Below are 12,513 nucleotides of genomic sequence, written 5' to 3'. Positions count from 1 at the left end.
ATTTACTTGCTTGTTTATGCTGGAAGTTAATCTGTTTAGTGGGTTTGGCATTAGAGCTCACAAAAAGCCCTCAGAAATGGTCACGCTGCTTGTTTGTAAGGTTTGTCTCTCACTTACTTTGCTTCACAGCTGGAGGAGTTAAGCAGAGACAGAGCCAATTGGAATCTCACGTGTGAACTTGTTTTTCCAAATAGCCAGAAGGAACTGGGATCAGCTGTCCCCTCCTGCAGCGTGAGGGAGCTGCGAGGGGACAGGGGCTGGGGTCCCCTGTGGGAGGGACCCTTGTGCCACCCAGGATGGTCAGGGACGGTCCCTGGCCCCGTTCATGCTGGGAGATGTTTATCCTATAGAAAATCCCAGCAGCCCAAGCCTACAGCTCTCCCCGGAGCCGCGGGACATTGGTGGGGGAGAGTCCTGGGAAGGGTTTGGAGAGGCACAGGCAGGGCTGGCTTGGGAAGCACAGAACGGGAGAAGCAGCTCTCCTGGAATGGCAGCGTTGGCGTTTCCCTCGTGTTCTGGACGTGGCAGTGCCACCCACGCTGCCCTTGCACAGGGAAAAGGGATTTTCCCAGGAGCAGGGCCGAAGAAGGCCCTTGGAGGGGCAGCTGCTGCGGGGAACGTGGGGCACGGGGCCGTGCTGGGCACCCTCTGATCCCAACACCTCCTTGGGGCTCTCGGGAGGAGCTCAGCACCTGCTCTGTGTGCCATGGCCCCGCTGCCAGCTGTCCCTCAGGCTTTTGGGGGTTTCTCCTGCTGAGCCCGAAAACCCCCGGGCTTTTCCCTGCCCAGCCCAGGAGAGTGGCACGGAGCCCTCCCCGCAGGGATGTGCCCTCGTGTCCTGTCCCTGGCCGTGCTGTGTCCTGCAGCTCCTGCTCAGCAGGAGCAGCTCGGGCTCTTGCTGCACTTTGGGAAACACCCTTTTTCCTCTCTAAACGATGCACTTGCTGAATTTATATTTTTTCCCCACATGTCTGCTGGGACACACAGGAACTCCTGTGCCGAACTTCCACCCTGCCTAGGGAGGAGCCTGGGGCTCCCATCCCACCCTGCTGGTGACCCCAGCTCCTGCCAGGCTGTGACCACCACGGCCTCCCCAGCCTCAGTCCTCTGGGATTTCACCTGGAGCCAGGAATTGCCTGTGATGCTGGGTGAAACTCCAACCTCCACTGTGGTGACAATGACTGCTAGAGGCTAAAATTAACGCTTGCATCATGTGGCCAGGGGTTTTCAGAATTGCTGCCAGGAACAAGAGCATTTCCTCTCTGAAAACCGAGCTGTAAAACTGGGCAGCTCTTACTCACATCAGATCCGTGTCATTTCTGGTGGCCTCGGGGTTTTTGGGGAGGAAAACGGAGGCTGCTCTTACCCTGGCTGGGTTGTGCCAAACTCCCAGAGCCCGGTCAGTGGGCAGGGCTGGGGTGGGGTCGGTGATGTCCCGGGTGGCCTCTCCAGCCCCATCCCAGGCTGCTGTTGGAGGCAATGACTCCTGTCCCTGGACAGGCCCAGGGCCACCGCAGAGCTCACAGCAGAGCACAGAGCTGATGGGGTGCTCCAAAGTCACTGCATGATTTATTGGTTTCTCCTCTTGCTCAGACTCCATTGCTTTTTAGGGCTCGGGATGATAATCCTGGAGTTTCTGGCCTTACTGGAGTTGTAAGGAAGAAGCCACCAGGGGTGTTGGCTGCTGTGCCTCGTGGCCTGTTGGCTGGGCAGAAGTTCATGAAGGTTTCAGGCTGGGCAGGGTCCCTGCCAAGCCAAACCACGCCAGGAATAAACTCCTCAGGGAGCACAGTGCACCCGGCCATCCCCAGCCAGCTCTGGACACCTTAATTCAGCTGGAACCCCACCAAGACCAATATTCCATAGGGCAGCAATGCAGTTCCCTCCTTTGGCTGCTGGTGAGTGTGCACTTTAATCCCCAGTGCTTTCTCCCTCTGAGCAGCTGTGCTCTGGGGAGTTTCTGGAGGGGAACTGGGTTTTCTTGCTGAATGCTCCTCTGCAAGCCCTGAAGACTTGGTCCATCTGAGAAGGTCACTCACCCCATTGTTCAGGGGGGATGGAAGCCCTTAGAGGTGGCAGATCTCGTGTGTGGCTCCCTCAGTAACTCCCAGCTGTGAATTCGGGCACTGTGTTCTGACCTTGTGCCTGTTGGGATGCTCTCCCTGCTAATTAATGCTCTGTAATTCCAGTGCTCACGGGCAGTCCCTCTGAAAATACCTCGAGTGTCCCTCTGGTGAGGCCACAGAGGCAACTTGTAAGCAGTGAATGTGTTAAGGCCTGAGCCCCTTCCAGGTGTGCTGGAGAAAGCTTCTGCTAATGGGGCTGGGGAAGGGACAAAGGAGACCTTTCCCTCTGAATGGGGATGAAGTTTCCATCGAGGCAGCAGAAATCTGGGCTCTGAGGGCTGCAGGGACAGGAGGGTGACTGAGGCTCACCCGGCTGAAGGGACAGGAGGGTGACTGAGGATCACCCCAACTGCAGGGACAGGAGGGTGACTGAGGATCACCCGGCTGCAGGGACAGGAGGGTGACTGAGGATCACCCGGCTGCAGGGACAGGAGGGTGACTGAGGCTCACCCAACTGAAGGGACAGGAGGGTGACTGAGGCTCACCCAACTGAAGGGACAGGAGGGTGACTGAGGCTCACCCTGACTGCAGGGACAGGAGGGTGACTGAGGCTCACCCGGCTGAAGGGACAGGAGGGTGACTGAGGCTCACCCTGACTGCAGGGACAGGAGGGTGACTGAGGCTCACCTGAGCCCTCACGCCGAGCAGAGGGAGCAGGCTGGTGGTGGGTGATGGGTGATGGGAAGAGCCTTCCTGCAGCTCGTGGCAGCAGCTCTGGGGATGGAGCTGCTCTGGCAGTGCCCAGGTGGGCAGACACAGCTCTGAGCTCACAGGAGGGGCAGCTCCGTGGCTCTGCCCAGCACCGGGCAGCGCTGCCGAGGGGAGATGACCCCTGGCCAGGAGGAAGGCCCGGGGATGCCCGAGCCCAGCTTGCCCACCTGTGCCACCCTCAGGGCAGCCCCGAGCCCTCGCTCGGCCCTGCAGCCCCTTCCTGTGCCTCCTTGCCCAGCCCTCTGTGGGCACGTGCCCTGCTGGGTACCTGGCAGCTGGCGAGTGCCGGGCCCAGCCTGGTGGGCTCTGCCCAGATCAGCTGCATGGGGCTTTATTTCTGTGGTTTCCTGCTCTCGGCTCTTGATCTTCCTGGAACTGCTTGCCCCAAACCAGGCCCGCTGCAGTCCCAGCCCTGCAGCGTGGCCAGAGCTGCCCCTCGCATGTGGAGGGAGCCTGAAATCCTCTCCGGGATAGGAAAGGGTGCCACAACTTCCCCCGGCCCCAGCACTTCTCTTTTCGGCACAGCACACGGAAGGTGGGGTAAGAAGATCTCCGAAATTGCAGAAGTTTGAGTTGCTCTTGGAAACCGTGTCCAGGCAGGGGCTGGGGAGGGGGATCAGTGGATGGATTTGGGATTTGGCTCCTGGCCTGGGGCTTTCCTCAGCTGGGAAGTGTCACAACGGCAGGAGACCAGAGCAGGGGGGGCTGCAGGCTCCAGGGAGTCCCTTCTCCCATTTTTCACCCTTGGGAGGCACCATCCCATGTCCTTGTTCCCCCGTGGGTTGTTTTGGGTCTCGTGCCGTGCTGCTGATCTCCACAGGAATATTCCAGCTTTGGGATGATTCTCTTGTGCTGCTGGGAGCGAGAGCCTCAGGCTGTGCCCTGGGGATGCTCTTGGCCGCTCCCCCTGAGGCTGCCGGGCTTTTGGCTGGAATTTCCTTTGACCTCATTTGATTACCGAGGGGCAAAACATCCCAGGGAAAGCGGCTCATGCAAAACCACCCGGAGCCGGTGCATTTCCAGAGACACAAAGGACTTTCCAAGGTCACACCACAGATTCTGAGCCTGGGAACAACTGCCCAGGCGGGGAGAGGAGCAGTTGGAGCTGTGGGGGAGAGCAGCAGCATTCGGGACACCTGTGGATGGCTCAGGGGGTCACCTTGTCCCTGTGGGTCGGGATCCCCAGCCGGGGCTGGGCTCGGGCTCCTGCTGCTGCTGCTGCTGCTGCTGCGGGGTTTGGGGCCGAGGAAGGAGCAGGAGCATCCCCGGCGAGGGGAGCAGCCCCAGCCCCTGGATCCCGGGGCCTCTGCAGCTGCTCAGAGATGCCGGGAGGGGCTGGAGGGAAAGCTGGGAGCGTGGGGAGAGGAGGTGCCACCACAGGGAAGTGTCTGAGGCTGGCAGCGGGCACGGGCACAGTGCAGCCATCCCAAGTGGTGCAAGAGCCGCTGCAGCCCCTCTGAGCTCCCCCCCGTGCCCGGGGTGGCCCTGGCACCTTGGGTGAGTTTGCTTTTCTCTCAGCTCTTCTCAGCCCTTCTCCTGCCAAGGGCACAGTGCAGCAGCAGGTCCACGGCTGGGGCCGCAGCCACGAGGACTCCTTTGGATGGGAGGGGTGGGATGAAGGATCACGGTCAGCAGTGTAAGGGACACATTTTGGGTCCATTTGATGCAGATTTAACCCCAAATCTCTTGGTCCAGCCTGAGCCCTTCAGAGCTGAGTTCCTCTCTGCCAGGTGGTGCCTGTTGTGGGTGAGGAGCTCTCCCAGCTCGGGGGGATCCTGAATCCCTGTGTTTCCCAGAGTTTGTTGGCATTTTCCCTCCCCCAGCTCCATCTATAACAGCCGCGCTTGAGATCAGCACTTTGAAGCCTTAATTGCAATTCTGACTCTTCCTCTGTTCCCAGGTCTCCCCTAATTGGCTTCCTGGGTGATCTCACAGGGCTGCTGAAAGCCGGGCCCTGGTTTTGGGAGGGGGTCTCTGGTTTTGTCAGGGGGTCTCTGGTTTTGTCAGGGGGTCTCTGGTTTTTCAGGGAGCCGCTGGTTTTTCAGGGATCTCTGTTTTTTTTAGGGAGCCGCTGGATTTTCAGGGAGCCACTGGTTTTTCAGGGCTCCCTGGCATGGGACCCCCAGCCCGGCCGGGCCCTGCCCGCCGCTGTGCCCAGATGCTCACAAGGGTGGCATTATAGCCCCTAAGCTGATTTACATGCTTGCATTTGCAAAGCGCTAATCTAGTGGAATTGTTTTTTTTCCTTTTCCCCCTCCTCTCCTTTTCTTTTCAGCCCCCTCTGATCTGCTGCTCTCCCTGCCAGGTTCCCAGCTCCTTCGGCTGGAATAGGCCCCAGCTAAATCCTTTATCTGTCTGTTTGGCAGCCCTGGCTGCAGCAGTTAGCAAACGAGTGACACTTTTCCTGGCTCATTAATTAGATTTACTGAGCTGAGTGCTTGCTGCAGCGGCAAGGGTCTGCACAAGGCAGTTCTGTATTTTGTTTCTGAGGAATTTGGGATTAAAAAAAAAAACCAAACCAGTTCCAGGGCAGTTCTGGTGCCGGTGGTCAAATCCAGCTCCCCTGCTTACACTGCTGCTGGGAACACGTGTTTTTCTGCTTTATTTCTGCAATTTGCTGCTGCATGGGCAGTTCTGGCTGTGTGTCATTGCTTTGCTGCTCAGAGAGTTTGAGGATGGGTGGCTGGGTGCCCGTGGCAGGATATCTTGGTTAAGGCAAGTGGTTCTTGCGGGTTAGAAATAACCTCGGTGAGGAATTTTATTATAAAAATGCTTTTTTGGCATGTCCTGCTCTGCCAGCGTTTCCTGCCAGGTTTATAAATGGGACTGGGAGGGTTAGAGCAGGAGATAAAAATGAGGGGCTGAAAGAAAGTTCTGCTTCACCTTTACCTTTGCAGCTGAGCAGGAGCCTCTGCTGCTCCTGCTGGAGGGGAAACTGAGGCACAGAGAGGTCTCAGCCAACTCTGGGCCTCAGCTGTGGCCTTGTGGTTCCCTCTGGGGGCACTGGACACCACCAGCTTGTGTTGTGTTGGTTTAGGGGTGCCGAGTGCTGGGGCTCTGTCCCCCCGGCAGGCACTGGGACACCCCGGGATGCTCCCGGCGCTGCCGAGTTATAGATCCAGCTGGGGCAGGGGAGAACCCAGGGAAATCTTTGGAACACCGAGCTGGAGGAGCTGCTCAGCCCCTGAGCACCGCGGGCAAGGCGCTGCTTTGGGGTTTCTCGGTGTTTAAGCCGAGGAGCGCGGGGCCCTGCGCAGGAGGAGCTCCGGGGCTGCCCGGGATGGAGCTGCCGCGGCTCCAGGCAGGAGCTGTGCGGGCACGGAGCCGGGCGAGGGGGGCAGGAGAACCGGCGAGCTGCCAGAGCTGTGAGCAGCAGCCCCTCGCACTTCTGCCCCGCCGGCACGGGCAATTCTGCTAATTGGCCGTCCCTAATAGCGCAGGGCCCGGCCCGCTAATTAACAGGGACCTCCCTTGGCTCCACCTGGGCTCTTTCTGTTTCTAAATAATTAAATGTTTAAAAAAGCTCGTCCAGGCACCTCACAGACCCAGTCCCGAGTGGCCAGCTGAATCCAGGTGCGACCTGAGCTGTGAGTGCTGCGGTTAAAATAGAAAAGGTGGAGAAGCTGAGGCGAGCACGGGGCCGTTCTGGGGGCTGGATTTTAGAGCAGCTCGGGGTTCCAGGTGCCCTCGGGATCCCAGGATGGAGCAGGCTGGGAGGGATCTCCAGCAGGGCCATCCCAGAGCTCAGGGCACGGGGCTGTGTCCAGGCACCTCCGGAATATCCCCACGGAGGAGACGCCAGCCCCGCTCTGCTCTCTGCCTCCCGTGCAGGGGAATTGCTGGAGTTCCCCACTCTGCCCCGGTGTTTCACCTGCCCTTGCCCCGGTTAAAGCCCTCCCTGGTCCCGGGGAGCCACGAGTGTTTTCCCGTGGAGCAGGAATGCGTGGCAGTGCCAGGGAGCTGCGCACACACAGGAGTGCACCGGGAGCTCCAGGGACGGCTCAGGGATGCTGCAGGAGGGGAAAGCAGCGCAGGAGCCGCCCTGGGGGCAGGTTCCCACCCTGGGGGCAGGTTCCCACCCGGGCACCTCTGCTCCCAGGGAGACCTGGCCTGCTGGGGCTCGCTCTTTGCCATCTCAGTCTAAACTGGTGTGTGCAGCAAAATGTACCCGCTGATCAGGAGGGAGAAGTTTCATTTTTGTCTGGCTTGATTTTTGCTTTTTGAATCACAGGCAGATGAGGACAAACACTGTTCTGAAATGATGAGCTGCAAGGTTTTGTTCTGACTCCTTGAGACTCTCTACGTCTCTCCTTGTGCACCCTCTGGACAGATTGATATTTTTGACATTCTCTCCATTCACTGAAGAATTCCTCACCTCAGAGCAGTTTCTCAGATCATTTTGTTCTTTTTGCTGAGTCTCTTGCAGCCCTGATTTCGCTCCTCCTGTGGTTCAGTTTGCTGCTTTGGCTGCACACCTTTGGGACAGCTCAATCCTCAATTCCAGGTCAGGCATCTCCATTACCACCAGGGCTGCTCCTGCAGAGGGACGTGGCAAAGGCTCCTCCTCGGCAGCTGGTTCAGGATGCTGGGAGGCCCCACGGGCTGGCAGTGCTGGCAGTGCTGGCAGTGCCAGCAGTGCTGGGGCAGAGCTGGCAGAGCTGGCAGAGCTGGCAGTCTGCTCCTGATGCCCCAGCAGTGCCTTCACCAGCTGGAGGACAGCACATCCCAGAGCCAAGGGCAGCTGAGGTGGGCAGTGCTGGGACCTGCTCCCGATATTTTGGATTTTTTCCTTTCTTTCAGTGGAGCCTTTATCCCCAAATCTCCCAAACAAAGGCAGTTACACTCGGGAGCTGCTGTTGTTTGTTTGCACCTCTCGGGTTTATTTTTCTGGCGTTCACAGACCCTTCACCTCCCAAGCCCAGCCCTAAGCTCTGGCTGCTAACGGAGGTGATCTTGGGGCTGGGATTTGGGAAATCCCATTGAATAACTCCCTGTGCAGCGACAGCGAGGGCTCGGATGGAGCCCTTTGAACGGGGCTGGCTCGTCTCAGGCTTTGCGAGGCTCCTGTGGGTTTCCTGCCCCGATCCCGGGGCCGTGCCGGGAGGGGCTGGGCGGTGAAACCACTGGTGCAGAGCGGGCAGAGCCGCTGCTGCGGGCTCCGAGCCTCCCCCGTGCAGCGCAGGGCCACCCCTCCGGGCTGGGACCTGCGGTGGCATCGCTCGGGGCCGGGCGATGCTGGGCACCGCTGCTGGCACGGGGAGAGCGCCAGCCTGGTGTAAAACCCGGCCGCTGTTTGTCCTGTCGTGTCACGTTCTCCAGGTGCTGCTCGACACCCGGAGGGCTCCGAAACTGCCTTTGGAGCTTTCCCTGCCCGCGGTGGGAGCCGCTCCTTCAAACCAGCTCTCAGAGCCCAGCGATCCCTGCCTCTGAGGGAGCGCTGCAGCTGCGGCTCTGTGAGAGCTCCCCAATTCTCACATTTTGGGTGTAAATGAGGCCTTTCTCAGAAAGGCTGCCTGGCCTGGGCTTGCTCCTGTTCCTTCTCTCAAGGCTGGTACTCTCCTCTTCCCAAAACACCATTTCCCGCTAATAACTCAGGATTTCATTTCCTCCTGCGGGCAGTGGGATGTCCCATGGCGTTCCTGCCCCTCAGCACCGTTACCCAGCAGGCACAGGCGCTGTTGTTATGCCAGAAGTAGATTTTCTTCTTGTGCCAGGAGTTTTATCTTCTGCTTTGAGATGAAATCACTGCCTAAGTCGCTCTTTGGGAGCGATCTCTGTGTTCCTCCTCTGCTGCCTCTTTCCCCCTGGCTCAGGGAGTGGGGAGGGCCTGCAGTGAGGGTCTGAGCCCGGGGAGGGAATGTTCCTCAGGTCCCTGCCGTGCTGTGGGCTGTCCTCAGCTCAGTGTCACAGCAGCCCCTGCCCCGCTCGGTGGGCAGGGGCCGGGTTTGGATGGCACAGACTGTCTGCAGGCACCCCAGAGGATGTTTGTCAAAGCAGCTGCCCCGGCTCCCCGGTACCCTGCCTGTGGTTTGAGAGCATCTTATCAGCCTCATCTCCTGCTCTGCGCAGAGCTCTCGCTTGACAAACACCGAGGTGAAGTTTTTCTTGAAAATCGCAGCTTTCTCCCCGCACTGTCCCCTGCCCTACAAAGGCTTCCTCCGCCTGCTCCCTCCCTCGCTCCGCGTTTCTATCTTTGGCTCCTCTGTGAGCTGGAGGGGAGGCAGTAAAATCTTGCAAGCAAACAGCTGCAACCCAAGATTTTCTTCTGTAATCTAAGAAAAACAGTTTCACTGGAGGAGCAGGTACCAGGCACATGCTGCTGCACTGCCGGGCTGGGCTCGGTGTCCCGGGGCTGGGCTCGGTGTCCCGGGGCTGGGCTCGGTGTCCCAGGGCAGGGCTCGGTGTCCCGGGGCAGGGCTCGGTGTCCCGGGGCTGGGCTCGGTGTCCCGGGGCTGGGCTCGGTGTCCCGGGGCTGAGCTCGGTGTCCCGGGGCTGAGCTCGGTGTCCCGGGGCTGGGTTCGGTGTCCCAGGGCAGGGCTCACCTTTCCCACGGGAAATGTTCCCTCAGCAGTGCCCGGGAGAGGGGGCTCGGGCTGTGGTGGGTGGCACAGCGGGAAGAGCCGCCCCAGGAGCGCGTCCTGCGGGCTGGAGCTCCAGCAGCACCGGGCTGTGTTTCATTGCTTTATTTACATTCCCCGGGCCTGGGCTGGTGCTGAGCTGGCTGTGAGTGGCTCTGGGCTCCTGCTCGCCGCCCTTCTGCTGCCAGCAGCCCGGCCGAGGCGCTGCCTCCATTCCCATCACGGGCAGCCCTTCACTAACTCTGCTCCTCCTTTGCCCTTGGTTCAGGAGATGAATGAAAATGCAGCACACCACGTGCACGGAGGACAGGATCCACCACGCGCTGGAGAGGTGTCTGCACGGGCTGGGCAGGGACGCCGCGTCCAGCAGATGGGCTGGTAGGTGACCCGTGAACCCCGGCTCCCTCTGCATCCCCCGGCCTGCCGGGTCTGTCCCAGCACTCTCTGGCTGCGAGGGAGCTGCTGCTGCTGCTGCTGAGGCTTTTCCCCTGCAGAGTCAGAGGGAGCTGCAGCCTGGCCAGTCCTCCGGGCGTTCTGCTGGGACAGGAAGGTGCTGCAGGACCCTGAGCAGGTCCTGGCAGGTCTGGCCTGTGTAGGACTCAGCAGGGCAGTGCTGCCAGCTGTCCCTGAGAGAGCAGGGGCAGGAGAAGGCTTTGCTCAGCCCAGGAGAGGCTCTGTGACATCAGCCAGCCGCCCCAAGGCAGGGCGTGCTCCTGCTGCACTGGCACACTCAGCAGGGATGCTGCTATCAGCCTGGCCCTGCCTCAGGCACCGTGCTGGCCTGAAGAGCTGTGCAGGGGTTGGGGCTGGCGTGGTGAGGGCAGAGCAGCACCACAGAAATAATTCCTGAATGTCATTTTGACCTTTCTGTCTCTGTGCCTGTGAGCTGTGATTAATTCATGGCCAAACCCTCTTGTGGATGAACGATTCCGGGGGCTGTCAGATCCTGGTTCCTTTTGGTCTGTGCAGTTCTTTCAACCCTTTCTGCTTTTCTCTTCCCCTACAAGACCAACAAAGAGATGCAGACAGGATCCCACCTGCTGTCAAATCCCAGAGAATCCCTTTGCCATCCCCCCGCCGCCGCTGGAGCCACTTCCATGCTGGAGCATCAGCTGGGGGCTGGGCTGGGCACTTCTGCCCACGGCTCCGTGTGCTGTCCTTTCGCGGGCGCTGGGCAGCGGGCACGGAGGTGTGACCCCATTCCTGCTCCTGGCAGCGTGTGGCCGCAGCAGCCCCGTGCCCAGCAGGGCCCGTGTGCCCCAGCCCACCTCATGCCACTGCCATCCATCAGACCGGACTCACAGCCCCAGCCCCGCGGCGCTGCTCCTCGGCTGGGGGGTTTAAACCCCAATTCCCTCATTTCTGCAGCTCATCAGCAAAGATTGGGTGGGCAGGGCTGGGGTTGGAGCTGGGGCTGAGCTGGGTCCCCGTGAGCCCCACCCCGGTGATTCCCAGGCCCCTCTCGTGGCTCTCCTGGGCTTTGCAGGAGCTGACCTTCCTGGGAGGATTTCAGGAGCTTTGCACCTCAAACATCTCCCAGTTGTCATCCCAGGAACCCGCAGCGTGCCCTGGCTGGGTGTGGGTGCCCGTGCTGTGCCCCAGCCCCGTGCTGCTGCTGGGGACCCCCAGGACCCCCCGTGCCCTCCCGAGGGGCTGCCCCCCTGTCCCTGCAGCTCCCAGGAGCTGCTGTCCCCACCCCGGCCGGCTGGTCACTGCAGGAGGGTTCAGGGAGAGCAGAGCTGTCCCCTGCTGCCTTTCAGAGATGTTGTCACATCCTTCCCCGAGCTACAAATGACGATTTCATGATTGCTGTCCTGGCCAGGCTGTTGTTTGTGGCAGGGCTGATGCTCACAAGTCAGTGAATCCTTTCATCTTGCTCTTGGCTGGGCTGGAACCTTCGCCTTCCTCATTTTTCACTTCTATTTCCTAATTTCTCTGCTTTCCCCTTTTTAGCCTTTCCAAACACCAAAATAGCACGCACCACGTCACAGCTTTTTGGGCTGAGATCTTGCTGAATTTTGTAAACCATGTAAAGCTTTATTTTTCTGTGCTTTCACACAAGGTTGCTTGGTAGAGGGTGAGTAATGGTTTCCAACACATTGCCCCCCCTGAGTAAGGGATGAGGAGCTGAGGGCTGTGAACTCAGCAAGGAGGAGTTGGGAGGTTTGGCCACCCAGATTTGCAGCCTGGATGAGTCTGTGCTGGGTGTAAATACAAGATCTTCCTGTTGAACTTATTGGAGAAACCAAATGAAAATGAATTGTCTGTGACTCATAAAAATCCCCATTAGAAAAGTGCTTGTGAGGAAAACCTTTTCCTTGCGGGGGAACTTCTTCAGGGCTGGCTTTGTGCTGCAGGAGAGAGACCACGGTCTAATTAGAGTGTGAAAAACAATGTTTTATTGCTTGCTGGTGAGCAGAAAAAGGAGATTTTGGTGAGGGGGAGCCCTGGGCTTGGCTCTGGTGGTGCGGGCAGGTTTTACCCTTTGAGCTGATGTCTGCAGGCTCCTGCTGGGTTTTGCTGTGGCAGTCTCTGCCCAGGCTGGGTGGCAGTGCCAGGGGTGCCCTGTGCTGGACACCCACGTCCACCTTCGTGTCTCAGCAGCTGCGGGCTGGCTCGCTGTGCTCCCCAGGGCTGCTGTGGCTGCTGGCAGGGCTGTGCTTCCCTGGGCACCTCCCTGGGCCAGCTGCCCGAGCCGGCCCTTCCCGGGCAGTGCCAGGAGAAATCACCTCCCTCTGCCGAGGAGCTGCTGGCAACAGCCCTGGGGCAGGAGGAAACAGAGCCTGAAGCTTCCCATCCCCGGAGCCTCCTGCTGTCCACCCCCTGAGCCTCCTGCTTCCCACCCTGGAGCCTCCTGCTGTCCACCCTGCTCTGGGTCTCACCTCTGACGGCACCAGGGCCGTGCCCAGTGCCGTGGGCACTGCTGCTGCCTTCTGCTCTGGTGCTTCTGCATTTCCGAAGTGCCCACTCTGAGGGGAAATGCCACCCCTGAGGCCAGGAAGGAGCTGCTCTGGGAGGCGGAGGAGGAAGAGGGCATCTTGGGGCACTTCTCAGAAAAGCAATGGCAAAGCCTCATCCTTCCGCGGCCGCCCACGGCG

General features: G+C 59.7%; 1 protein-coding gene across 1 annotated transcript in view; it reads left to right on the top strand.

The window, feature by feature from the left end:
- PIK3R5 (phosphoinositide-3-kinase regulatory subunit 5) overlaps positions 1 to 12,513 on the top strand; it is a 34,247-nt gene that overhangs the window by 7,354 nt on the left and 14,380 nt on the right. Inside the window, exon 2 of the mRNA XM_077787314.1 lies at positions 9,684 to 9,793. Coding sequence (XP_077643440.1) covers positions 9,691 to 9,793 — 103 coding nt within the window. The 5' untranslated portion in view covers positions 9,684 to 9,690. The remainder of the gene's footprint in view (positions 1 to 9,683; positions 9,794 to 12,513) is intronic.

The sequence above is a fragment of the Lonchura striata genome, chromosome 19, assembly GCF_046129695.1.
Source record: "Lonchura striata isolate bLonStr1 chromosome 19, bLonStr1.mat, whole genome shotgun sequence".
Taxonomy (NCBI): Eukaryota; Metazoa; Chordata; class Aves; order Passeriformes; family Estrildidae; genus Lonchura; species Lonchura striata.
This window is presented reverse-complemented; position numbering and strand designations above follow the sequence as displayed.